The 27,495-nt window shown below is 38.0% G+C and overlaps 1 protein-coding gene across 1 annotated transcript in view; it reads right to left on the bottom strand.

The window, feature by feature from the left end:
• Positions 1 to 27,495, bottom strand: part of COL6A5 (collagen, type VI, alpha 5) — a 94,992-nt gene that overhangs the window by 15,604 nt on the left and 51,893 nt on the right. The window contains 11 exon segments of the mRNA XM_011933773.1: positions 4,610 to 4,821; positions 7,308 to 7,399; positions 8,906 to 8,907; positions 10,689 to 11,034; positions 11,036 to 11,349; positions 11,900 to 11,993; positions 19,548 to 20,032; positions 21,900 to 21,911; positions 25,089 to 25,125; positions 25,243 to 25,278; positions 26,436 to 26,644. Coding sequence (XP_011789163.1) covers positions 4,610 to 4,821; positions 7,308 to 7,399; positions 8,906 to 8,907; positions 10,689 to 11,034; positions 11,036 to 11,349; positions 11,900 to 11,993; positions 19,548 to 20,032; positions 21,900 to 21,911; positions 25,089 to 25,125; positions 25,243 to 25,278; positions 26,436 to 26,644 — 1,839 coding nt within the window.

Genomic DNA, 27,495 nt, shown 5'->3' on the forward strand with positions numbered 1-27,495 from the left:
ATGTTATTATTTAATAACATTTTAAACATGTTATTATTTAATAACATTTTAAACATGTTATTAAAATCCAGACATTACTACAATTCTGCTGCTGATTTCTTATTTGAAAAGTGTACTGATAGGAAAGCAGAACATTCAGCTGATGTTCCTTGGATGACTCAGAAGCCAATACTGCTGCATTTTATTCCAGTGCAGATTTAAATTTAGCCCAAGTAAAAATACACATTCAAGTTTGATACATGACAGCAAAAATTAGAAGCAATCCAAGTGTTCAAAAAAAGTAAATGGTCAAATACATGCATTCATTCCTCAAAAGGAACATTTTGAGAACATTTAAAAAATCAGTATGAAGCTTACAGTAATATAGATAATGTTGTGACATAATATCATGTGAAAAGCAGGATATGCAATTAAATAAAACTGTAAACCTATATGCCTATGGAAAAACAAAAGAACGTATTATGCATTAAAAATAACTCAATTTGCTAAATTGTTTGATTTAAAACTTGGTATTTGAATTTTATATGGTATAATAGTACTTTTATCATTTGTAAAAAATATATAGTAGAATCTTGGACATGTAATAAGGGAACAGTGGACAGGGTGTAGCAATAGAGAGCCTGTCTAGTGAGTCTGTCAGTTCCATAAACTTGGGGGCATGAGGTTTCTTCTAAAACACTTCCCTTAAGAGTGACTTGATAATTCATTGTTCTGAGGGGCTGTCCTGTGCATTGGAGAATGTTTAGCAATGACCTCTATTCACTAGATGCCAGTAGGGTCCTCCAATTTTGACAATAAAAAATGTCTCCAGATGTTGCAATATGTCCCCTTGTGTGGGGTAGGGTAGAGCTGCTCCCAGGTGAGTTTTTACCAGGTCATCACTAATACCCTTCCAGTTCTATTATCCTAGGAGTAATTCAAAGCAAAAAATACATATATATTGGCTCTAAAAACAAAACAATTTATAAATCAGAATGAGAGTAAAGTTAGAAAAATTAAACAGAAAAACAAAACCTGTGTAAATTCCCTTAAGCAAAACTCCAGCCTAGTCTGAAGCAGCAAGTGTTGCTTCTCATTTCTTAATGAGCTCATTGAAAAGAAATCAGTTGAAGTTATCCTAAGGCCTGGGGCTGCTTGAAGCTAGGAGCAGGCCCTAGGCTGAGTTTGGGTTAGTATTTAAAATGCATTACAAATTATCCTGTTTTTTAATTATGAAAGTAGATTAGCTGTATCTTAAGTACTGGTTAATACAGCATTTAAAAAACATTTCACAAGAAAACATCTGCAAGCATAATACAGCATCTTTGACGAAAGTGCTAGTTTACCAGTGGGTCAATAGTTGCAATTTAATTAGAATTAAACAACCCATTTTAAAGTTACATAATGTCAAAGAACAAAGTGCATTTTGTGGCAAGTAATTAGAAGGGACTGCATGTTGCAAGGGATTTTTATATTGCAGATGTTATGTTCAAAAGGCCTGTTAGTATCTCTAGATAATCTCTACATATTTAGATCTTAAATGTGTTTTGTCAGATGTTGGATGGATAGATGGATGGATGTTCTTGAATAAGATAAAATTATAACCTACTTCACGTGGAACTCTTTAGCAACACAAATTCTCATTTCTGTTCTGTGATTCTAGATACCCAATTGTTTTCAGCTCCATTGACAGCACAGATTAAATCTGGCACACCAAAATGTTCAAACGTGCAGTGACCCATAAACTTCTGCCTACATCAGAATCACCTGAGCTTCTTGTTAAACCCCAGATTGTGAGTCCTGCTCCCAGAATTTCTGATTCAGTAGTCCAGGACAAGTGCTGAGAATCTGTGTGTCTAATGAGTTCCCAGGTGATGCTGATGCTGCTTGTGTAGGAATAACACTTTGAGAACCACTGACATAGTTGATCTCAAGCTTGAGGGCATACCAATATTACCTACAGTGGTTATAAAGTTTGTAGCTTTCTCCTCCTCGTTCACACTCCTAAATATGAAACAGTAGTTATCAGGAGGGCTTAGGAACCTGTGCTTATAATGAGCTTCCAGGTAATTCTGATATGGGTTGTCCTTGGGCTGCTGTAAGTAAAAGGAGGGCCAAGAAAGGTGATAGAATTGAAGATGATTTCAATTCAAACCAGAGCAGATGGGGAGAAACAGAGAAAGAGGTATAGGTAAGAAGATAGTGATTGCGCTTCTTTTGAAAGAGGGCGATACACAACTCATTGCCAGCTCACAGGACTCTGGGTAGTACAAATTTCTTAAATGGTTAAGATTCCTGACTTTTCCCAGCCTTTCAGTTCAAGGGCAGACAGATCAGCCATCAGCCAAAAGAATTAGATTATGAATGGGTAACAAACACAGCATGTGGAGGTGCTTATGAAACTTACCAACCTTTTATTTGTGCCATACATCTGGAACTTATCAAAGCTCATTTCTGAGTGACTGAATAAAATATCTGAACTACAACTCACTCTACAGGACAGCACACTATACAGGAAGCTCTCAGCAGTTTTTGGCAACTGGCTAAAGATGATTGAAAGAAAGAAAGAAAAGAATAGCACAAAGTTCCTAGAAAACACTTATGATCTGAGACTCACATTTATTTTAAAGGATTAAAAAATACACATTATGCTTCTGTCTGAAACACTCAGTGTTGCCAGGCTATCCCAATCTGATGTAATCATCCCCAGAACTCTCAGCATACTTCAACTCACTGCAGGAGAAACTGGGTGCAGTAGGATTTACATTTTTTTCCCTGCTAGAGCTATGAACAATTATTTCTTCAGCCAAATGGGACCTTACACTAACTATACATATCTTGATTCTCAGAGAGCTGAAAAAAAACAATGAAAAGTCTTTCTTTTATACTGAACATCAGTCATTAACAATGGCTGCAGAGATGCCCTTCTTTCCTTCCTTCCTTTCATATCCAGTCATATCTGTCTTTCCTGAAAATGTTCATGCTTCTAAATTACTAGACTTCGGAATGCTTCGCTCTAACAAAGCTATCACAAATGACAACTTGATACTCTAACCCTCTGCCAAAACACCTCTTCTTCTCTTTTTTCCCCTTTTAAAACCAAACCATAACAAATTCTTGTGCCTTGAAGGCTACTGTAATTTGCTATTCATTAAAATGAACATGCACAATTAATATCCATTAAAAGGTACAAATCTTTAATTTTCTTCTTTAGTCTGTGTCTACAAGAAAATAAAAAAAGTTTGAATTAAAAAGATACACATTTGAATGTCTTAATGCCATGGTACTACATATATCTAGTTTTACTGCATCACTTCTTTTTTTGAGCTAAGATGCCTATTTTTCAACTAATGATTGTCTTTTTTATCCTTAATTGTAGCTTGTACAAAGGTAAGTTTAGCTGTTTTAAAGATAAGGTTCAAATATTTATATTTTAGAAATAATTGTGGGGATGTAAGTGTTAAACCCAAGAAAAAAATTTTATCTGGGAAAGCTACTAAGAATGAATATTATAGTACAAAATTGGCCCCTTTTTTCTCTTATACTTACCTATTCTAACTACCATATGATACTTTTGGAACAATGCTTAAAATGCTGACATTCTGCCAAATAAGCATTTTAGAAGATTCCAGATGCATAGGTGGAATGGCTGAATAGTCTCTTTGGAATTAAAAATAAATGTATTTTTAAATTATATGGGTATAGAGTGGGTGTGTGTATTTATGGGGTACATAATATGTTGCACAGGCATGCAATGCATAATAATCACATCATGGAGAATGGGGCACCTCATTCTCATCATGGAATGATGAGAATCATCATTTATCTTTTGTATTACACAATTGAATTACACTCTTTTGGTTATTTTTAAATTTTTTAAAATTATTGACTATAGTTACCCTGTTGTGCTATCAAATAGAAGTTCTTCCTCTTTCTTTCCTTTTTCTCTACCCATTAACCATTCCTACCTCCCGTCACACTTTTTAATGAAAGTACAGACATACTCCTTTGTATCTGATTTGTTTGAAATTATTACATTTTTACAAAAGTTATTGCTTTGCCATTAAAATGTATAGAGTAGGCATCAAGGGAGTTTATGCTCTATCATTTCTGGGTACCACAAAAATAAAACATACTTTCTCATATTATCACAAATTCTGGAACACTGGCCAGGCCAACTTTTAAAAGTCATTTTAAAGGGAATTGCTTGAACCCGGGAGGCGGAGGTTGCGGTAAGCCAAGATTGTGCCATTGCACTCCAGCCTGAGCAACAAGAATGAAACTCCATCTCCCCCGCCAAAAAAGAAAGTCATTTTAATCCCTCCTTTGCTCTGATGTTCACTATACTGCTTCCTTCTACACCATACTAACCTTCTAAACTGTGGAATCTAGAGAAATGTTAAGCATGGTGAGAATATCAGGGACATTTCTGAGAGGTTCTATCAGTGATCTCCCTAGCAGTGCCTGTCACCATTCAATTTCAATAAAAGTAGAAGTTGTATCTACCATAATGAACTTAAAAAAAAGTTGCTTTAGATACCAGCCTTAATTTATTTGATTTTCTACCAGTGTTAAAAGATGAGGACCCCAGCTATTTAAACATTTCCATCATGACTTTTCATTTTCTTACCAGAAGTGAGACTTGCAATTTCTGCATATTTTTTATCTTTTTCATAATTGATCATTAATTTTTGTGGCTCAAACATTTGGCTTGGAAGGTAAACCAAATAGTCACTTCCATTGTCCTCTATCTTTACAAAAGATGATTCTCTCCCAGAATTTAATTCTTGGCCAATGAAGTCATTCTCTCCTGAAAAATCTTCTTGTAGCTCAGTAGTAAATCTAGAAAAAAAAAAAAAAAAACTTTAGGTGAGTCTAGATAACTTTAGAGAAGGAGGCAAATAAAAAAATCCTAACATTTAACATAGTTATTTAATTATCTCCTTAAAAAACCAATTGGGTGGTGAAAATATAAATCCATTTCAATCAAATAATTCATTGAGATTCATTATACATATTATTTTTTAAAACTCTGATAAAATTTTCTACTTACTCTATCTTTTCTCACATCTGTCTAGAGGCTATTAAGTACTACTTTGGAATAACCAAGTTTGATTTGTCCAGAGTTTTATTGTTTCTTTTTTGAGACAGGGACTCACTCTTTTGAGACAGGGTCACCCAGGCTGGAGTGCAGCGGTGCAATCACAGCTCACTGCAGCCTCAACCTCCTGGGCTCTAGCAATCTTCCCACCTCAGCCTCCTGAGTAGCTGGGACCATAGATTCATGCCACCATGACGGGCTAATTTTTAATTTTTGTAGAAATTGGGTCATGCTGTGTTGCCCAGGCTAGTCTCGAACTCCTGGGCTCAAGTGATCCTCCCTCCTCAGCCTCCCAAACTGCTGAGATTACAGGTGTAAGCCACCATGTCCAGCATGTACAGAGTTTTAGATAAGTGAAAAGAAACTCACAAGCATTTGGAACAATCATATTATATCTCAGATTGATACCAATCACCATGGAAAATGCAGAAAAAACTTAATCTACCAAGCACTGCTGTGAGAAAGTAAGATTATATAAAACATAACCCATATCAGTGCCTCTTAAAGTAGTGTCTACATGTATAATCATAGCAGTTTAAGAGTTCTCTGTGATAATTTGAGAATTTTGTGTTTTTATTTGGTTGATGATGTAAAACATATTCAATAGAAGTTTATTCTTGATTATGCAATTTTATGTAATTTCAATGTCTGTGTTTGCACTTGCATTTGATGCTAATGTTTGGCACCCAGTAATATGACTTTAACTGTTGAGAGTTAATGAGGAGAGGAAGCAAAGTCAGATGTAATACATAAATAATACGTTCACACCAAGAGAAAATCAAATGATATCATGTGTGATGGCACACTGTGTGAATAATTTTGCAGTAGTGCAGGTGAAGATACGTGGTGGGGAATCATGTCATCATGTAACAGAGTAGGCAAGCTGCATGTCGATGTTCTTCTGCAGCATGCACCATATTTTATATATTTTACCAACATCTACCTTTTTTTGGTTTTAAAAAATTCCATTTTGACAAAGAAGAATCATTCATTGCATTAAGTTAGTGTTGAAAATTTTTGTCTCACTGAGTTTGTCTGGATTTGATGTATTAACTTGTTTTGGTTTAACAGCTGCATAAGAACTATAAGTGTATAATATTTACAGCTAGATTTGTGTTTGTAAATGTTTAAACAACATTATATTTTGTCTGCTGTCCTATAGGATTGGTTTCCCTTGTAAATGACTTTATGATTTATTCAAGGTTGGGAAACACTTAAGATCAGTGCCACATTGTCCTTCAGAAGGTGTTGGCTGCTAGATGCTTCCCTGCATAATTACCAAGTAAACGAAATATGACATTAGAGGAACATGTGCTTGCATGAATTCTGGAGAACTCACCTTTCCATTTTGCTCCTGGGTGTATCAAAGAGACCTTATCTGTTCTGAGAAGCTCTTTTACTTAATTGCAATTTGAGAAGATGGGGTGATTGTGGGTCTAAACCTGGGTCTAAACAGGGTCTCAGGGATCTAAGCTCAATGAAGCATATAGAAAAGAAGAAAGCAACCAAGACGGGCCACTTTCACTCAGTTTCAGAGCAAAGATTCATTCAGATTAATTAGTTATATTTTTATTTAGGATACAATATCAAGGAACATTATATACACTATTATATTGTGGAGTCTTTTATGCTAACTTTTGGAGATGAAACATGAATCATATGTAGCCTCAGACTTCAGCAAGACAAGAGCCTGGGTAGACCCTAATAAGTGTCTCAGCAGTGCAAAAAAAAAAAAAAAAAGACTATGGGTTTTGATGGGGAGTAAACATTGGTTTCAAACACAAGATAGCTTCAATCTGGGTCGTGAAAGATGGCTAGGGTTTCACTGAAAGGAGCAAGAGTCCCAGGCAGTGTGAAATGGGATAATTCACACAAGGCAGGTAGGAGTTCAGTGTGACCAGAACTCATGGTCGGGAGAAATAAGAAGTGAGGTTGAGGTGGATCGAGGATAAATTGTGGGTTCTATTCCGGGGTACATTTCAATACAGGAATTTCTGAAGAAACCATGAATTTAAAGGCAAAATTGTAATAAAGCTTATGATGTTATAAAAACATCAAATTGGAAATCATACCTGATGTGTAATTTCAGCTATGGAAAGTGGAATGCATAAAAAGCCTACTTCAGTGACCTTGTTAGCATACTCAACCTAATAAAGTGTTATTAACCAGTTATACTCCCATCAGCCAATTAACAGTCACTTGTAAATATAAGAGCTTTCTAACTCACTGGAAACCATCATTTCAATCATTCTCTCCTTCTAAATTGATGAGACGACAGGCATCCTCAAGCATCGGTGGTGGGTACTGATTGAATTCCCCCTATTGAGAGAACAAAGTTATAGTTAGATTTTAAAACTGGAAATGATGTTTCCTAGGTAAAGAGAATCCCAACAGGAATCCTCTTGAAGCAATTAATGTCACTAACATATTTCAGCAAAATTTGGCTGGGGTGAAAACAGAAAATAGCTGTTAGAAATAGCACTCAAAATTTGATTTCAGAGTGTTTTAGCAGCCAAAGGATTATCAGAATCATGGAAACAGACTTCCTCAAATTGTTCATCTAAGGGCTAGTTGTGATGCAGGGACACATGATTTTCACATGCTCAGGCTAACATAATCTAAGAGATACCCTATTCTGGTTCATCAAAGGTTTTTCACCCAGACTTATGCTAACAGATCAAACAGAGACAAGGTAATGTTTCATTACATGATATTGATGTCATTTCTGTGCTTCTGCACCCATTAACACTGATTCCTGGAGAAAAGGGAATACTTATGCACAATTGCTGGAATTGTAAATTAGTTCAGCCACTGTGGAAAGCTGTTTTGAAAATTCTCAAAGAAGTTAAAACAGAACTACCACTTGAAGCAGTAATCCCATATAGCATACTGTGTGTGTGTGTGTATATATATGTATATATAAATATGTATATATATAAATATGTGTATATATAAAAATAAGTATATATATATGAAAATAAATTGCTTTACTAAAAAGAAAAAAACAAAAAAACAAAAAAAAAAAACCACACTGATTCCTATGAGGAAAAGAATCACAGACAAGATTTTATCTTACTGGTCTAAATAACATGCCTATTTATCCCCTTCCTGATGTTGTTCTATACATTTTGGAATATTGAGAAGTATGTTACCCTGCCCCATTCAGGAAAATAAAAGATTTTAAAGAAGACCTTCAGCCATTGAATGATCCAAGGTTCTATGAAAATATCTCAGATAATGTCTGTAGTTTTATAATAATCACATTTTTGAATTCTAAGATGAGCATTTTTTTCCTTTTATTCTATTTCTTTCTTTTTTTTTTTTTTTTTTTTTTTTTTTTTTTGAGACGGAGTCTCGCTTTGTCGCCCAGGCTGGAGTGCAGTGGCGAGATCTCGGCTCATTGCAAGCTCCGCCTCCCGGTTTCACGCCATTTTCTCCGGCCTCAGCCTCCTGAGTAGCTGGGACTACAGACGCCCGCCACCACGCCCGGCTAATTTTTTGTATTTTTAGTAGAGACGGGGTTTCACCGTGTTAGCCAGGATGGTCTCGATCTCCTGACCTCGTGATCCGCCCGCCTCGGCCTCCCAAAGTGCTAGGATTACAGGCGTGAGCCACCACGCCCGGCCTTTTTTCTATTTCTTTAAAATGAAAATGCATCTCTCATAAATTGCATCTGACACTTACTGTTGGGTGGGCAGGTATTGTGATGCAGTGGTCACTGCCTGTGCATGTGGAAACAGCAAACATGCCAGCACCAAAACTTGTAGAATTGGGGACAGCTGTTTGAAAACATTCCCATAAATACCAGCAGAGGAGTCTTTTCACTCCTACAAACCAAGTGGTTGTGGGAAGGCAGTGAATTGGGTGTGTTTAACACTTCCCAGGTAAAAGTCAAAAGTAGGCTACCTCTACATAATTGCAAAGCCACTTAACAGTCCAGCATGACCAGCTTTGAGTTGTTTTACAGTCTTTTAAAATGTTGCATTATCATCAATCTTAATGGCACAAAGAACAATACTGCATAGAGAAAAATGGATACCAATGACTCTGAGCCAAGAAGTAGCTCAAAAGAGTCAAATTCTGAATAAGAAGTTGTTTTAGGAATGCTTTATCCTGCCTATTTCACATAGATTTCTTTTTATGCATGCACAGGAGTGATATATTTACCATACATCCCAAAGAACTCTTTCAATTGCTGTAAAATAAAATACTCTAATAGGAAAGTTGGTATCAAAATTTAATTGGAAACTTTTTTTCCTTTACATTATACAATTGAGGGCATCTTAGATTTAAAGAAATAACAGTGTTCCCTTCCCAAGAGGGCAACTATTGGATTCTTTAAGTGAATATGAATCACAGGAGAAAGGTGGAGCTCTCCTTGCAATGAAAAGTGAACGCTCAAGACATTATCACTGTGGTGTTGTTGGGAAATCCTTTGAATAGCAAGGAAACTGGGATTGTACAGTGGTAGAACTGATTCCAGCCAAATTTACTTCTAAAACTGTCAGATTTCCAGAAGGAAAAGGTTCAGCTCTGATTCTGTGGGATCTTAAGGAGAAGGGTTTCTCAACCTCAGTGCTATTGCTATGGACATTTGGGGATGTATTATTCTTTGTTGTGGTGGGGGTCTGTCCTGTGAATTGTGGGATGTTTAGCAATATCCCTGACCTCTATTTACTTGATACTAGTAGCATCCCCAAGTTGTAACCGCCAAATAATGCCTCCAGACATTTCCAAATGTCCCCTGGGGCAAATTGTGCCTTATTGAGAACAATTGCTCTAGAAAAGTGTTTTCCCAAACCATCTGTGGTAGAGGACAAGGTATTCTTATTTCTAGTTCTTTGCAGACTGATGCTTTTGGTCTAAATCCTGTTCAATGAGACAGAGTCCACTGATCATGCAACTGTATGCCACAGCAATCAATGTCAAATTGCCTTAAAAGTTTCTAGATGTTTACTCTCAATCTGTGTATTTATTTCTTCACACATCAATTTGTAGCCTGGCACTCATCCAATGAGTAACCCTTTATAGTGCACTGGCCTAGAGCCATGCTATTCAAAATGTGATCCATGAACCAGCAGCATTCACATTACTGAGGTACCTGTTAGAAATGTACAATCTCGGGCTTCACCCTAGACATCCTCAGTAAGAACATCCTGCATTTTAACAAGGTTACTAGGTGATGTGTTTGCCCAGGACTCTGCTATCTTCACATCCTCACACAGGTCTCCAGGGTGTACCAAAGTTGGAAATAAAACAGGTATAGCAAGTGAAACTTTTACTTGAATGTTCTTCTGGAAATCACCTAACTGCTGCTAGAACTTCTTGAGCAAATGTGACTCATAAGACCTCTAGTCACTCTGTGGCTTTCTAGTGCTGAGAGTTTGGCTAACAGACACACTATGATAAAAACAGGCCTCAGGCCTTGCCATTTTGTGACCAGGATATAAACGGTATCACCAGCAAATGATCCATTCCTGGCCCCATCTCACCATCTAATTCATAAATTATGTTTAGATTAGCTATAGACACAAAAATAGGTTATCAATACTATATTAACAAACACTAGCTTATTAAAACAAAGAAAAACAATGAAATAATAACTTACGCCTGGCTGAGTATAAAAATGGCTTTAAGAACTTCAGAATATAATTCAGATCTGGTTTATGTATTCTCCCAAGCTGTAACAGGTGCTGATCAAGTGGGTAGCTGGCTAACTCCTCCATGTCATCCTTACATGTAGGGCCCAGAGAAATCACAAATATGACGTAGCCTTGACACTTAGCCCTCAAAGCCATCATTTTTACAAATTCTTTTCTCTCATAGTTTTCTCCAGCTGAGACCACAAAGATGACCTTGTGCTTTCTTAGCTAGGGTGTTCCTGGAAAGAGATTTTCAGTGGTCCACAGTAGGGCACGACCAACTGCGGCTTCTCCATTTAGCTGTTGGAAGGAAGGTCTGGATGTGATTCTTCATTAGGAGCTGGTCGTTATAAGTGGTAAAATCAAACTCTGCTTTTACGGTACCCATCTTTCTCCTGGAACTTTCCCAAGGAGAATAGCTCAGTAAGGCAATCCTATCACCAGAGTCTGAGATTAAAGGGTCTGAAGCAATGTTGAAGTTGTCAATCACTGAGCTCACCAAGGCTTTCACAGCCTTAAACTCACCCTTTGCTATATTCCGAGAATTGTCTCTGAGGAAGGCTACATCCATGTATGAATCTTCAGGTAAGAAAGCCTCTTGAATGCAAGCATTTGGAAAACATTTATCTGAAAACACACAGAGAGACACATAATTGGTTCAACACTGATCCAACAGGACACTTGTTTGAGATCTTCAAGTGATTCAGTGACTAATTACCAAGAATTATAATTTGATCAATACCTCTTTGATCTCACATAATTTAAATTAATGAGAAATTTTCAATGTCCCAATACTTCTCCAGGCACTAGCAGACAATAAGGGGAGGGCTTTGTTGAAAGCAGATGTAGGTAGCACATATACCTGCAGTGTACAAGTCATATCCAAACTCATTTAAAAAATATTTTTGATATTTTAGAGACTTCTGATATAAACTACCCAATCGTCCCCAAGAAATGCTACATTGGTTGGGATAATTTTCTAAACCAATTTTCACATTGTATGGAAACTCCAAACATTCCAGAGATTGAAACCATGACATATGGTATTGAAAAACTAGAAAACTGAAAATAGAACCTATGATTAAAAATAGAAATCTCTGGATAAAGCCACATTCAATAACTCATCTAGAAGGCATTTAAGCTCTTCAGCACAGTCAATTCTCTTCATTGGTCTTACCATAACAAAGTGTACAGCGCCGAAGTCTTTCTAATGTTTGATTTTCCCCATTTGGAGGAACTGGAATCACCCGAAATGTTCCAGTGTTGTCAAACTGCATTGAAAAAGAAGTGAATGCATGTTTGGCTCATTGTTTTTAGTCACTATTAGGAAACCACTGTGCAGTCACTTTAAGGATTAGTTTAAAAAACACCCAACTAATCACTATTACCTTGCATTATAGCTCCTTGTTCCATTCAGTGCATGTTCACACACACACACACACACACACACACACACACAAAATCCCCCGCTTATCCTAAACATAACACAAAAAGTATGTATAGAACAAGTATCATCATCCCTAGATTATAATGAGAGAACTGCCACGAGATAACCTGACCAGATTCACTCACTGGGGCAAGTATTAAAATCTCTTATTTCCAAGCCTGCAATTCTGGACTAAATTTGTACACACTTCCGATTATGCACCAGCTGATTATACACCACATGCCAGCTTCTGAAGTTGGGCCCTGCATAAACTGTACATTCCCAAGCTTCCTTTGGCCTCTGTAGGTAGTGATCCCAACTATTTCCAGTCCACTCTATCTAGAAGAAGGCACATCTCTCAGTTGTCAAGGGGACCTTCTCAATCACAAATTCCACTTAAAAGTCTATTTCAAAAAGCAATGGACAGAATTTTGTTCAAAATTCCTGGTGGTACACTCTCTGATTTCTTGTTTCCTGATTACTTTTTAAAATACTTTAATACTCACTGTAATGGGCAATATACAGCACTCATTCATTCATTCAATGAGTCAATAACTCTTTATTGGGCATTTACTCTATGTGAGGCACCATGCAAAACAGATACTTTTATTATGAAAGAAATCTATCATTCCCAGATAGTGAGGAGGCTATCTCTCCATCAACAAAGATTTTTATGCTTTTTCTCTTTCTCCCTCAGCAAATATAAAGGGCTAGAAAAGCCAAACCCTCTGTTTTTCTGTAAAGTGCTGAATCAACACTGGAAAATATTTATAATCATTCCAGCCATATGTTTAGAAACTGTTTACTACATTCCTACTCTCTATTTTTATTAAATTGGATGCTTTGGGTGTTATTTTGTATTTGACCTTGTTGGTCCCACATGTAAAGACTGGATGTTGACCTCCTAAACCAAGGAAGTTTATTCAGAGGAGTAAACCCCATGCTCTTCATTCGTTCATTCATTCACTCATTCATTCAACAAATATTTATTGACTGCCTACAATGTTATAGGTGTAGTTTTATGTTCTGGGGATATGAAAATAAATGAAACAGATAAAACCTCTATCTTGGCCAGGCACGGTGACTCACGCCTGTAATCCCAGCACGTTGGGAGTCCAAGGCGGGTGGATCATGAGATCAGGAGTTCAAGACCAGCCTGACCAACATAGTGAAACCCTGTCTCTACCAAACATACAAAAATTAGCTGGGCGTGGTGGCACATGCCTGTAATACCAGCTACTCAGGAGGCTGAGGCAGAAGAATCGCTTGAACCAGGAAGCCAAGGTTACAGTGAGACAAGATTGTGCCACTGCACTCCAGCCTGGGTGACAGAGCGAGACTTTGTCTCACAAAACAAAACAAAACAAAAAACAAAAAAACCCTCTATCTTACATTCTAGTGGGAGAGCTATATCATCAACATAATAAAAAAGTAAATTATTTAGTATGTTGGGAAGTAATATTTTTTATGGAGAAAAAAACCAAGCAGGATAATAGGGATGGGAAAATCTGGGATAGCATTTAAGTAGAGTCCACTGATAACATGACATTTAAGCAAAAATTCAAAGGAGAGGGAAGATGGAGAAAAGAATTTCTGGCGTAGGAAATAGCCAGGTGAAAGCTCTGGGGAAGCAGGGGCATGCATAGCTTGTGTGAGGATCAGCAGGGAAGACAGCGTGCCTGGGATGGGGTGAGAGAGAACAAGACAAGGAGAAGGTGAGATCAGAGAGTTACTAAGAGGGATTGGGTGGTAGATCATTCAGAGCCTTGCGAGCCATTGTAAAGACTTAGCTTTAACTCTGAGAGAAATGATAAATTGCAGAGTTTCAGGCAGAAGAATAACCTGGTGGCTTAGGGCTTCCATAAGATTACTCTAGCTGCTATGTTCAGACAGACTGTAGCAGGGCAAGAACGAATACAAGGCCACTAAGAAAAAGGTGATTGCACAGTCTAGGCAGAAGATAATGGTGGTTTGGATCAAGGTGCCAAAGACAGAGACACTATGAGGTGGCCAAATTCTGGATATATATTTTTTACAAATAATACCAAGATTAGTACTTATACCAATACTTAATACTAGTACTTTAAATGAATGCTATATTTACTAATAAGTACTAATATACTTTATTGCACATATGCACATTTTAGTGTATATATGTACATATATGTACTTTTGTATACATGGACACACACAAACACACATATATACACACATTAAAGTTAAGAATGTTGGATATAAGAAGAGATGAGGAATCATAGATAACTGCAAGTAGAAGAATAGGATTTTTATTAGCTGTGATGAAGAGGGCTGTACATTGTACAAGTTTTGGGAAAAAATTAGAAGCTTCATTTTAGATGTGGTAAGTTTGAAATATCCATTAACATGCAAGTGGAAGTATTGAACAGACTGCTGTGTGTATGAATCTAGAGTTCAAGGATGCAGTCTGGATGAGATATGGACATATCATTGAGGATATTTAAAACCCTGAGTCTGGATAAGAGTGTCAAGAGATTGCATAAGGATAAAGAAGAGGGCTAAGGCATGCGCTTTGGGCAATACCGACATTCTGAGGCCAAGGTGATGAAGCTGAATCGGAAAACTAGACTGAGAAGGGACAACTAATGAGGTAAGAGAAAAACCAGGAAGAGAGGTATACTAAAAGTCAGCCCAAAAAAGAAAATGTTTTCCAAAGAAGGGCAGAATCAACAATGTTGTATACTGCAAATAAGTTCAGTGATTTGCAGACAGAATCAACAGAATCAACCACTAGGTGCAGAAACATGAAGATCACAGTTGATCTTGACATGGGCAATATCAGGAGAGTAGCAGGAATCAAAATGTGACTGGGATTATCTCAAGAAAGAATGCTAGGAGAGGCACCGGAGACAGCAAATATAGACAATTTCTTTTTTCCCCTAGGAGATTGCTATATGGGAGCCAAGAAATGAAGCAGTAACTGAAAATCTAGGTCAGAAAGTTGTTTTATTTCTCTCTCCTGATTGGAATAATGTGGCAGAGAGGGAAAAAATCAATCTATAGTAGACAGAGGGTCCCTTCCAGCAATAAAACTAATAAATAATACTAATAGTAAATAATATAATAAATGATAATATATAAAACTAATAAAAATAATAAAATAGGGAAATGTGAATAACTAATAACTCTGTCCATTTATCCAGCTTCACAAGAGGAAAGATCATGGGTAATTTTTAAAAAGATATACTCTATAGAGAAAAATCAGACTTATAGAGATTTAACCTGCTAATACTTTTAAAAATTTTTAGAAATTTCTAGAACATCAGTAGGGCTTTGCAACTTTAAATTCCACTTGAGACTGGATCCAGGATAAAAAGGTAAGGCTAACTCTCTCACCACTCCTATTCAACATAGTATTGGAAGTTCTGGCCAGGGCAATCAGGCAAGAGAAAGAAATAAAGCGCATTCAAATAGGAAGAGAGGAAGTCAAGTTGTCTCTGTTTGCAGACAACATCATGGTACATTTAGAAAACCCCATCATCTCAGCCCATAAACTTCTTGAACTGATAAGCAACTTCGGGCAAATCTCAGGATACAAAATTGATGTGCAAAAATCACAAGCATCCCTTTACACCAACAATAGGCAAGCAGAGAGCCAAATCATGAGTGAACTCCCATTCACAATCACCACAAAGGGAATATAATAACTAGGAATACAGTTAACAAGGGATGTGAAGGATGTCTTCAAGGAGAACTACAAACCACTGCTCAAGGAATTAAGAGAGGACACAAACAAACGGGAAATATTCCATCCTCATGGATAGCAAGAATAAATATTATGAAAATGGTCATACTGCCCAAAGTTACTTACAGATTCAATGCTATTCCCATTAAACTACCATTGACATTCTTCACAGAATTAGAAAAAAACTATTTTGAATTTCATATGGAATCAAAGAAGACCCCATATAGCCAAGACAATCCTAAGCAAAAAGAACAAAGATGGAGGCATCATGATACCTGACTTCAAACTATACTACAAGGATACAGTAACCAAAACAGCATGGTACTGGTACCAAAACAGACATATAGATCAATGGAGCAGAACAGAGACCTCAGAAGTGACACCACACATCTAGAACAATCTGATCTTCCACAAACCTGACAAAAACAAGCAATGGGGAAAGGATCTCCTATTCAGTAAATGGTGCAGGAAAACTGGCTAGCTATATGCAGAAAACTGAAACTGGACCCCTTCATTACACCTTATACAAAAACTAACTGAAGATGAATTAAAGACTTAAACGTAAAACCCAAAACCATAAAAAACCCTAGAAGAAAACCTAGGCAATAACATTCAGGACATAGGCATAGGCAAAGACTTTATAACTAAAACACCAAAAGCAATTGCAACGAAAGCCAAAATTGACAAATGGAATCTAATTAAACTAAAGAGCATCTGCACAGCAAAAGAAACTATCATTAGAGTAAACAGGCAACCTAGAGAATGGGAGAAACTTTTTGCAATCTACCCATCTGACAAAGGTCTAATATCCAGAATTTACAAGGAACTTAAATATATTTAAAAGAAAAAAACAAAAAACCCCATCAAAAAAATGAGGAAAGGATATGAAGAGACACTTCTCAAAAGGAGACATTTATGCGGCTAAGAAACATATGAAAAGAAGCTGAACATCCTTGATCATTAGACAAATGCAAATCAAAACCACAATGAGATACCATTTCATGCCAGTCAGAATGGCAATTATTAAAAAGTCAGGGAACAATAGATGCTGGCAAGGCCGTGGAGAAATAAGAATGCTTTTACACTCTTGGTAGGAATGTAAATTAATTCAACCATTGTGAAAGACAGCATGGCGATTCCTCAAGGATCTAGAATCAGAAATACATTTGATCCAGCAACCCCATTACTGCATGTATATCCAAAGGAATATAAATCATTTAACAAGAAAGAGTCATGCACACATATGTTTATTGCAGCACTATTTACAATAGCAAAGACATGGAACCAACCCAAATGCCCTCAACAATAGACTGGATAAAGAAAATGTGGTACATACACACATAGAATACTATGCAGTCATAAAAAGGAATGAGATAATATCCTTTGCAGGGACATGGATGAAGCTGGAAGCCATCATCCCCAGCAAACTAACACAGGAAGAGAAAAACAAACACCGCATGTTCTCACTCATAATTGGGAGTTGAATCTTGAGATCACATGGACCACGAGAGGGGAACAACACATACCAGGGTTGTTGAGGGGGTGGGGGTTGAGGGGAGGAAACCTAGAGGATGGGTCAATATGTGCAGCAAACCACCATGGCACATGTATACCCATGTAACAAACCTGCATGTTCTGCACATGTATCTTGGTTTTTTTTTTTAGAAGAAATAAAGATAAAAAAAGGTAAGGCAAACTATTACAGAGCAGACTTGCCAAAAGAAATAATAATGCCAAAAACAAGGGATACAAGGGATGTGAGGTGAATTTCACAGAAAAATAAAAATGGGCAATAAACATGAAAAAATGCTTAACCTCACACAGGAATATAATCAAAACAACGAGATACTCTTATTTACCTACCCAATTGGCAAACATTTAAAAAGCTCAATAGGTAAAATCCAGTGTGGGTATGTGGGGAAACAGATACTCTCAGACATCAAGGGTAGCAGCTCTATGCCTTCAGAGTTGAAGCAGTGAGGACTTGATGAAGAGGTTTGGAAGGAGGGAGTTGAGAGAGGGGAACAGAGAGGAGGATGTCCTGAGTGGAGAAGAGCTCAAGGCAGGGAAGAATAAAGAATGACTAAAGGGAGCACTGCTCAAGGCGTGATATGCAGTCAGAATGACTGTGTGGGATTATTCTCTGGTAAGAGCAGAGTGATGAGAACCAGATAGCTTCCTGGGTCACCTTCTCTGTAGACATGATGCAAATTTAAAATGATTTGTTAACAAGAGTGACTGGAGGCTCTTTCTCACTGGGGATTCTGAGGGCTTTGGCACAGTCCTATCTGAAGGATTAAATTTGATGTCTTATTCAGATTTCTTGTATTCTGGAATTTTATGCAACTCTCAAAGCTGAAATGTCACTTATTTTCCCCAGAGAGAAAAATTAAGGAGGCAGAAAAATTTCAAAAAGAAAAACTGAAAACCACAAGACTTTGACTTCCTGCAATCCTTTTTGTCAGAATCTGTTGTAACTCTCTGTGGCTCCTATTTCCAAAAAATGCTTGGATGTGTTAGGAACAGATTGATTCTCTCCATCTTATAGAGAGATTCTTTCTCTTTATATGGTAGAAATTGTACATTTTTTAATAAAAATAGACCTTTACAATCTCTTGAAGGACATGATGGCTTTACACAGCTCCAGAAGAACGTATTTTATGGATAATCTGAATATATTGAAAAGTTGTAGAGCAGATGAAGAGGTTTTTAAGTTTCTTAGGAGGAAGGGAAGGGGAGCATTGATCCCTTGAGAATCTGTGGATCCAAAAGTGACAGGACCTCTCTTGGGAAAAATATTCATACACATCAAATGTTTTGCACGACCATAGGGGTCCAAAGATCCCCTGAACGTCTTCCATCACTGGTTAAGGCCAGCTGTTCTGTGAGCTACAGCAAGCAGATAACAAATCTGAGAAACACCAGAGCAGTAGAGGGCTGGTAGAGCACCACGTTCATGGCCCTTTATATCACGTAGACTTAAGTTGGAATCTCAGTTTAGCCACTTAGTAGTAGTATATAGTTAAGTCACTAGTAATCCTCTGGGCTATTTTATTTTATTTTATTATTTTATTTTATTTTACTTTTGGCAGAGTCTCTCTCTGTTGCCAGACTGGAGTACAGTGGCGCCATCTCGGCTCACCACAACCTCCAACTCCCTGGTTCAAGTGAGTCTCCTGCCTCAGCCTCCTGAGTAGCTGGGATTACAGGCACGCACCACCATGCCCAGTTAATTTTTGTATTTTTAGTAGAGATGAAGTTTCACCGTGTTGGCCAGGATGGTCTCGATCTCCTGACCTCATGATTTGCCCGCCTTGGCCTCCCAAAGTTCTGGGATTACAGGCATGAGCCATCACTCCCGGCCCCAGTTTCCTCATTTTTAACATGGACAGCTGCATTGACCCCTGAGGGCTGTGAGAATGTATGAATACGTACGGAAAGCTCTAGGGACAGTGCCTGGCATACAGCAGGAACTGAGCAAATGTGGTTTCTGTTATCATTGACTGTTGTTATTATTCAGGATTGGATTTCACAGACACTGAAAACAATATAGCTGTGAAAACTGTAAAGGAGTTTTCAAGAGGCCACATATATTCCTTGACTCTCTACCACTCCCATCCTGCCCTATCACAATACTACTATCTTAAAAATAAAGAAGTTGCCAAGAGAAATTCTTACCCCAAAAGCTTCAAGGAAAACTCTCTCATCAAAAGCAAAGACTGTTGGACTGATATCCAGGGCACTAAACTCCATGGTGGCCGTGATGATGGATGACCTACTGGCCATTTGACCATTGCTAAAAAACATAGCAATTCTCCTCATGTTGGCTTCTGCATACGTCCGTTTGAACACGTTGCGGGCCACAAACCTCATTGCATTACCAACATCTCGGGGCTCTGTGGTGCCTTGATATTTTATTTGGGAAAGCTGCTGGAGGAGTTGCTTCTTCCTATTGTAGTCAGACCAACGGATGAGATAGCTGGTGTCTGAGTTGTAGGAAACCACGGCAACTTTTGCTCCCACAAGACAGTTATTTTCCCTGATGTTAAGGTCACTGACAATGGAAGTGATGATGTCCCGTGTTTTATTAAAGGTGTCTTCTGTGACATCATAGGAATTGTCCAGAGCAAATACTAACTCTGTTGGATATACTGGACATTTTTCTAGAAAAAAGAAAAGCAGAAGAATTAAGTTATTTCACTGGATCAAAATCCCTTCCCCTACCCTTTACTCCAATGAAGTGGATTCATACAGAGGCAAAGCAAGTGCTTCATCCAGCTCTAGAACAAGAGGCACCCACAGACAAAGAAAGGAAAGAAATCTGGTCTGCAAACTTGAAGCTGTTATAAAAATGCAGAGCATGAATATTTGGCTACATAATGCTCAGACTTCACAGCCTGCTATCATATCAGTCAGCTGTGTAAAATGAAATTGCTGGGAGTTCTTGGGCTGATGGAACTGTTCTGTGTCCTAACCAGGGTAGTGGTTACATGAATCTATGCATGTGGTAAAACTGAACACATACACAGATAAATGAATTTTACTGTGTGTAAAATTTAAAAATGAATAAAAAGAAATTATAGCTGATTGGGGATCTTGAAAATCTGTTCTCCCCCAAAATCTTCCAAAATAATCTATTAATTATAAAGATAGTTGTAAGATTTCCATCCACTTCTGCAACAAATATTTGAGTACCTACCACATGAAATGCAGTATAACATTCACTGTGAAATACATGCAAAGATGAACCAAGTGCAGCACTGCCCTCAAGGAACTTGTATTGGCAAGCGTCATTATACTATAAGGTATAGAGTAAAGATTATTCTTAATGAGGATTCAGAGGATAAAGAGGCTGTTTCCAAAAAGGGGCTATCTCAGGGGCTTCAGGAAAGCTGGTTTTCAATGAAGACCAGGGTGGCAAGAGGAAGGAAGCAACATGAACCAATGAAGGTTTGCAATAAGCTCTTACAAAAATGGGACTATCTGCCATTCCCAGCTCGATACTCATGTCTTATGATGACTGAGCTTTAGAATTTCACAGAAAATCTACCCTATGTATCAAACCTCACTTTTCAATGTCCTTGTTAAAGTCTGAACACAGGAAAAGAAAAATGATTTTTCTTTTAACAAGCACTTCCATCTGCTCAGGCTGTTCTACTATCCCCAATCTGGCTAACTCCCAAAGCATATTACACTCAAAATATCCCATATCCCAACCACTGTTCTTGGTAGTAAAAATAGGGAAGTATTGATTTAGAGAAGTGTTTTGAATCAAAAAATTTTACCGTGAAGAAATTTCAGTAATTTTAAAATATGAAAGCTGATAATGAACAATAGAATAAGAAAAATGAAAGATACATTTAATCCAAATCCATGAAGTTGTATTGAGCGCTTACTGTGTGCAAGGTATATTTTTGCAGAATTAAGGTGAATAGTTCCAAACCTGCACCACACTTAAAGACCCTGAGGGTCTACATCAGCAGGCCTCTAGGAGATCAGGAGGTTTTGAAATTGACATAGCCACTGGCTCCAGTGGCCTTGCCATCCAAGGGCTCTAAGGCGCCGTGCAGCCCCGAATCGGTGGCAGATCATCCACAGCCATGGGCAGGAAAGGTTTACAAGTAGTGGGCACTCAGTGAGATGACAGGTATGAGCGTGGGCCAGAGGGAGGAAAGGACACATCTTACACCCAAGAAGTCAGTGTCAAGGGCATCAGCAGCAGACAGAGCAACAGAATGTGGATTAGTCAGAGAGCCATGTTTACTGAATCCCCCAGCAGCAAAGGGCCGCCTCTGGGGAGAAAGTGAGTTGTAAACTGTGATGGGTCCCAGGCTTGGGGCTAGGATTCAGTCACCATTTCATAATCAGGTCAATCATGACACTGACAACTATAGTCATAATCAAAAGAAAGAACTGTCTGCATAGAAGGAAGAAGTCCTGTTTCCCACGGTGGTGAGGGCTTCTTTCAGACTGGTCTTGTTGGAATACAGTAATGATCTCAGCAGGGAAGAGCATGGTAAGAATACTCACCTTTCCAGCAAGCTGTGAAAAGGAGAGAGGGAAAAGTTTGTTATGTTTTTGGAACAAGACTACAAATAGTTCAAAAAACATCATTTTAACAAAGCTGAAAATGTGATTTGAGTCTAACTGCAAATGAGGCTAATTCTTGACAGGAAGCCAAAGTTAAAGTATTGAGGAAGATGTCAACAGAATTTTATTAATTTGTGAGCCTTCCTAACATTTTCCATTTGTAAACCACAGCCAGCAGACTTCAGCAGAATTTTGGCTGAAACTGAAACACTGATCACTCGTCTTAGAAGCAAAAATAGATGATTCTCTGATTAAACGGCAAGATAGCTGAAATTCAATTTGTTTTGTCTCTCATCTTATAGCCTTCTGAGAGTCATTCAGCAACGCAAGGCTAAAATATGGGTTCTTATTTTCTTCCCTGATGAATATCTTGGGAGCCTTTATTTTCCCGTACAACCATGGGGGGATTTCCAAGTGAATTTTGTCTTTGATAAAAAGCACAGCTCTTCTGTTTGAGTGATCTCCACATCCAGAGGGAGAAAGAAAAAACCTCAAGGGTTTCTCATGAGCAAAACACCATCTGGTTTCTCTGATTTACTCTGTAAAACTGAGAGGAATCAGGGCAAGTATTGATACATCTTTAAGAAACCACAGGCCTAACAATTTCCATGTTCATTTCACTCTATTCCTAGGAAGCAAATGCGTCACTCCAATATAATAAAAGATATTATTAACACTGGCAACACACCAGCCTTCTGTCTTGCTGTCATGCAGTAGTGGTCCCCTGCCATCTACCCTGTGAACACCTCTTGTTTGTCTTAACCCCGTGGCCACTGGGACGCTAACTGCCATCAGACAGCACACATAACCCACAGCCTCCTTTGCATCTGGAGGCTCAAAACAGACCCCTTTTTCCCAAGTACTTCCACTTGTTCACTTCAAACACAGCTCCAAGGCTACAAGCACAGGCTCTAGAAGCAGAAACACCTGCTGGGTTTGAGTCTGGCAAAGCTAGGTGACTTAGGGAAAAATTACTTAAATTCTTTTGAGCAATTTCCTTTAAGTTGATTTTTCCTAAAATTCTTCACTTATGTATCTCCCTCCAAAATGGTAATCACTTGGGCTCTTCTGTTTTATTCTCAACCATCCCCTTTCTCTCTTAATTTTCCCCAGCCTCCTAGACACCTTCTTTTGTTCTCCAAAGAAGGTCTCAGCCTGGCCCTCACCCCTGTGTGTCACAGAGCTGCTACTGGACTGAGGAGGAAATGATGTTAGATGAGAAACCTTGGAAATGTCAGCTATTAAGTGAGGCCATTTAGATCAGCTCTAATGCTGCATCTTTATCTCCAGTCTGCATCCTGGAGTTCCATGTTATCCAATCAGTGCCCTGTGTGGTTATAGAACTTGCCTACTCTTCTCTGACCTCCTGATTTATGGGCTAACTCCTTTTATTCTATGTTGGAAAACTTCTCTCTTCAAATTCCAAACCCTCCAAGGCTGGTCCTCACCTCCCCAGCCCCTTCCACCTAACTTTGGTCTTCTTTGGGAAGACGTCATTTGATTTTACTGAGAAGACTGGCAACATCTTGAGGAAGGTTGATCCCACATTCATTTCTCCTACAATGGTTCTTCCCTTTTTCTCTCCCTGTAGTCCCAGTTCCTAGTTCTCATCTCCTCCTGTGTACTGAACAGCCTTTCCCGCTATCTCCTCCCTTTGAATCTCCTCTCCATTGCCTCCTTCCTCTTGCCTCCTTTCAAGCTGCCCACATTTGGCAGGACTCTCCCATCTCTGGAACGCCATTTTTCTGTACCTTGGCCCCACTCTTTTTGCCAAGAAACAGAAACCTCTTGAGATTCTGTTTCTGACTCTCTAGTTTTACATTTTGAGAAACCTCATCCATCCATGTGTTTTTAAGGACCACCAGCACTGAATGATTTCAACATCTGAGTCTCCTTTCCTCACCTTTACAAAAGCCCTATTTCACTGGGGTCGATCGTTTCATGTAGGGTCTACACAACATTCCTCTACCTCCAAAATATGTAAACTCACCATCTTCTCCAACCAATTGATTTCCCTTCACAATTCCTCCTCTGCTTACTCATCCTTTGTGACACTCGGCCTCTCCTCTGCTAGCCTGACAGTTATTCTAAACCTGCTTTTTTGCTCTTCTTTCCTTGCCACATACTTGCAATGACAACATTTTTATCTAGTCTCCTTCAGTAAAGTCTCTGATTTTCCCCTTTTACATTCCTCTGATTATGATTATTTAAAAACCACAATGGAAACATAATGAAGAAAGACAGATCTCCTAAAATTCTACCTCCTTGAACACAGTAAATCATTGTTGTTCTACTTTTGCTTCTAGTACTTGTTTCTATGTATGTATTTACCTACATGCAAAAATAATGAGGATTCAATTTCATTTTATAATATTTAATGCCTGTATTTTTCAAAGTTTGATTGTCTTCATAAAAACTATATTTGGTTAATATTTTCTCAGAAGATGATATATTGTAACCTAATTTTTCTATAAGTGTAAACAGTCTAAATGTATAATCACTTTGCTTTAGTAAATAATATTCCACCAATCATATTTACCTATATTTTTTTCTTGCTTTTGCTGTATTTCCTTGGGACAAATTTTCAGAAATGATATCACTGGGCTTTTCTATCTTATTTTTCCTTCTTTATAACCAAAGACAATCTCTTTATGTCAACTCCTGCTTTATTCCTTTTCTGAAACCATTTTTTGCCACTCTCATCACTTTCCCATAGCTGGATTCAGTTACCCCTATGCAAACATCTTTTATTAACTGAGTAACTAACCAACTAGTCCCAAACCCCCATGATCATCACTTTAACGCCATGCCCTCCCAGTCCTTTTGCTCATAACTGTTATACGAATGTGAGTTAATTCACACACCTTTTGGGTTTTTCTCTAATTTGCCCATATGCATGTTTTCTTTTGATGTCTGCATTGCCCCCATGAGCGAAGGCACTTTTACTTATACCCCCTTTCCTCTCTCCTTTAATGTGTGATGTTCTAGAGTAAGCACTCCAGGCAAGCTTGTTACAGAGGCTTCCCACCACTGAACTCAATCTACTGATCTCATATACTCACACTGTATACAATCCTAAGTGCCTCACCAACCACTGATGGATGCTCTCATTCCATAACAGATACTCACGACTACGTTCCCGCAAAAACCGGATCAGATCACATTGCTGTAAATGTTGAAAAAAGAGAGAGAAAAGAAACATGAGTACAGTGACCTTTGAGTAGCTGTGTTTATTTCCCAGTGAACTTGTTGAGTTTTCTTTCATGAACAAGGAGATACATACAGAATATACAGGCTGCCCTGCCATGCCTTTAATGCCCTAGGAAAAACAAAAACAGAGCAAGTTAGTGATATGCCAGCTGAAGTCTTTAGTAATAAAACAAGAGAAAACAAAAATTTTTCTTTCTTAAAAGCACAGCTGGTAGAGAGTAAAAATATTCCTGAACCCAGTGGATGAATTGCCATGTATTTTCTCTACTCACACCGAGGGTGTAAATTTTTTGTTTCAGTGTTAGATCAGGTAAGCTAATGTCTACCAAAATTAACGAAATTATTTTTCTTTAGTGATAAGAAGAAACAAAGGTATTTCTTAAAGATATTTGTACTAAAGATGTAATTCTTAGAGGAAAGCGTTTCTCATAAGAATGCTTAAAATTATAAACAGCATACTTTCCAAAGGGCAGTGCCAAGGAGAGTAATTTATTGAGAATTCAGAGGAACAGTTATATTACACATCAAGAATGCAAAACACAGGAAATAAGAAACAGCCTCTACATATGAGAAAGACCGAAAGACAATTACACAGCAAAATACACAGCAAAATAAACATTACATAAAAGAAGAGTTACAGAAGTGTAACTAAATCATTACAACAAGCTCATAAATACCAAGAGATTATGGAACAAAGCAAAACAAATAATTTGGTGAGATGAATCAAGGAAGACTTCCTGAAAGCAGTCAGTCTTTCTTGGCAGCTTGAGCTTTTCTCTTTGCTCCTTCTTACTTCCATTAATTAGGATCAGGCTTCTCCTTGGCTGTGATTCTTAATATATTTGCATATATAGGTTCCCTTGGGCAACTAATGAATGCCTGTATGCTCACTTAAAAAAAATGTGATTCATGCTTACACTTGTACAATTTCATTGAGTCCCTCAGAGGTTCAACCAGGGATGTCGGCATAAGAACCTCTGTCCTAAATGACAACTGGGTCACTTCTCCATTGGTCCATCCATCCAATAAACAGTTAAAGGTCTGCTGAATGTCTACGTGGCCTATTGTGGATTGCTGGAGTTAACCAGAACTGTTGTGGCATCCCTAATTGTACCCATTGGGACATACTAACCTTCTAACTCAAATCAGGAAATTATGCATCCACAAAAACACGTAGTGTCATTCTTACTTTTTCAAGTTACAGCAGACAACAGAAAATAATGCATGACCATTTAAACAGACAGATAAACAGTTTCTGGCTAATACACAGAGTAGGCAGTCCACATTTTCCAGAGAATCAGAACCATGAAGAGGATGTCCTGAAAGAGTGAGCCCTTGAATAACTTTGAGCAAGTTCTTAAGCAGAGGCTGAGGATCAAGAGCCTGAGACAAAGAAGCCAAATTCCAGTCCAGACTACCTGGGCCAAGCACAAGACCAGGAAGATGTGGGTGTCCCCAGATGAGAGCCCCAGAATCTGAGGAGATAAATCCAGAACAGACCAGATCGGCCTAGAGACTACATTCTCACTCACGTGACTAGGAATATTCACGCATTGCTTAATGCCAAAAAAGTAAATATTGTATCAGAGTATCCTTAAAGTTAGCTGATTGTCATTCTAACACGGATTCAGTTGTCCACAAAACCATTCGTATTTTTTGTTTTTATAATAAAGTCCCAAGTTCAGGAACCTCTTCAAGTAATCAGAAAAACTCACAATGCACAAAACAAGATAAGCAGCTTATCCATTCCTTACACAATGCTGCCTGGGCCTCCGCCACAAAACACAGGTGCTCGCAATATTTAATTCTCACCTGACTGTGCTTGTTAGGAGAGACAGACGTGTAACTAAATCATTACAACAACCTGGAAGGCACTAAAATAGAGAGATGGCTATTTCGTCAGTGGGAGATATGCCTGACTCTGCCTGGGAAAGTTTCCAGAGGTGCTATTTTTCTTTAATGGAATCATAGGGGGAAGTTGCGCCTATATTTCCAAATCTCTCTAAAGTCTAAATTTTGAGGATACGAAGGCAACAATCATGGTTTTGGTAAACTCCATCAACCTGGAGTTAATACTGGAGTTAACCAATATTAACCATTTACATTGTACTTTATATATTTTATTTACTATTAATTATTTTGCAATGCAATATTACTATTTGTAAACCTTACAGTTTACAAAGAGTATTCACATTTGATTATCTGATCCTCACAGCTACCTTTTGAAGTAGTTAGGATAGAATATGTCATCCTCTCATTTTACAAATAAACTGAAGGACCCAGTGACTGGGTCATACAGCTAGTAAAAAGCAGAATCCGGACTTAA

The sequence above is a fragment of the Colobus angolensis genome, unplaced genomic scaffold, assembly GCF_000951035.1.
Source record: "Colobus angolensis palliatus isolate OR3802 unplaced genomic scaffold, Cang.pa_1.0 Scaffold129, whole genome shotgun sequence".
Lineage (NCBI taxonomy): Eukaryota > Metazoa > Chordata > Mammalia > Primates > Cercopithecidae > Colobus > Colobus angolensis.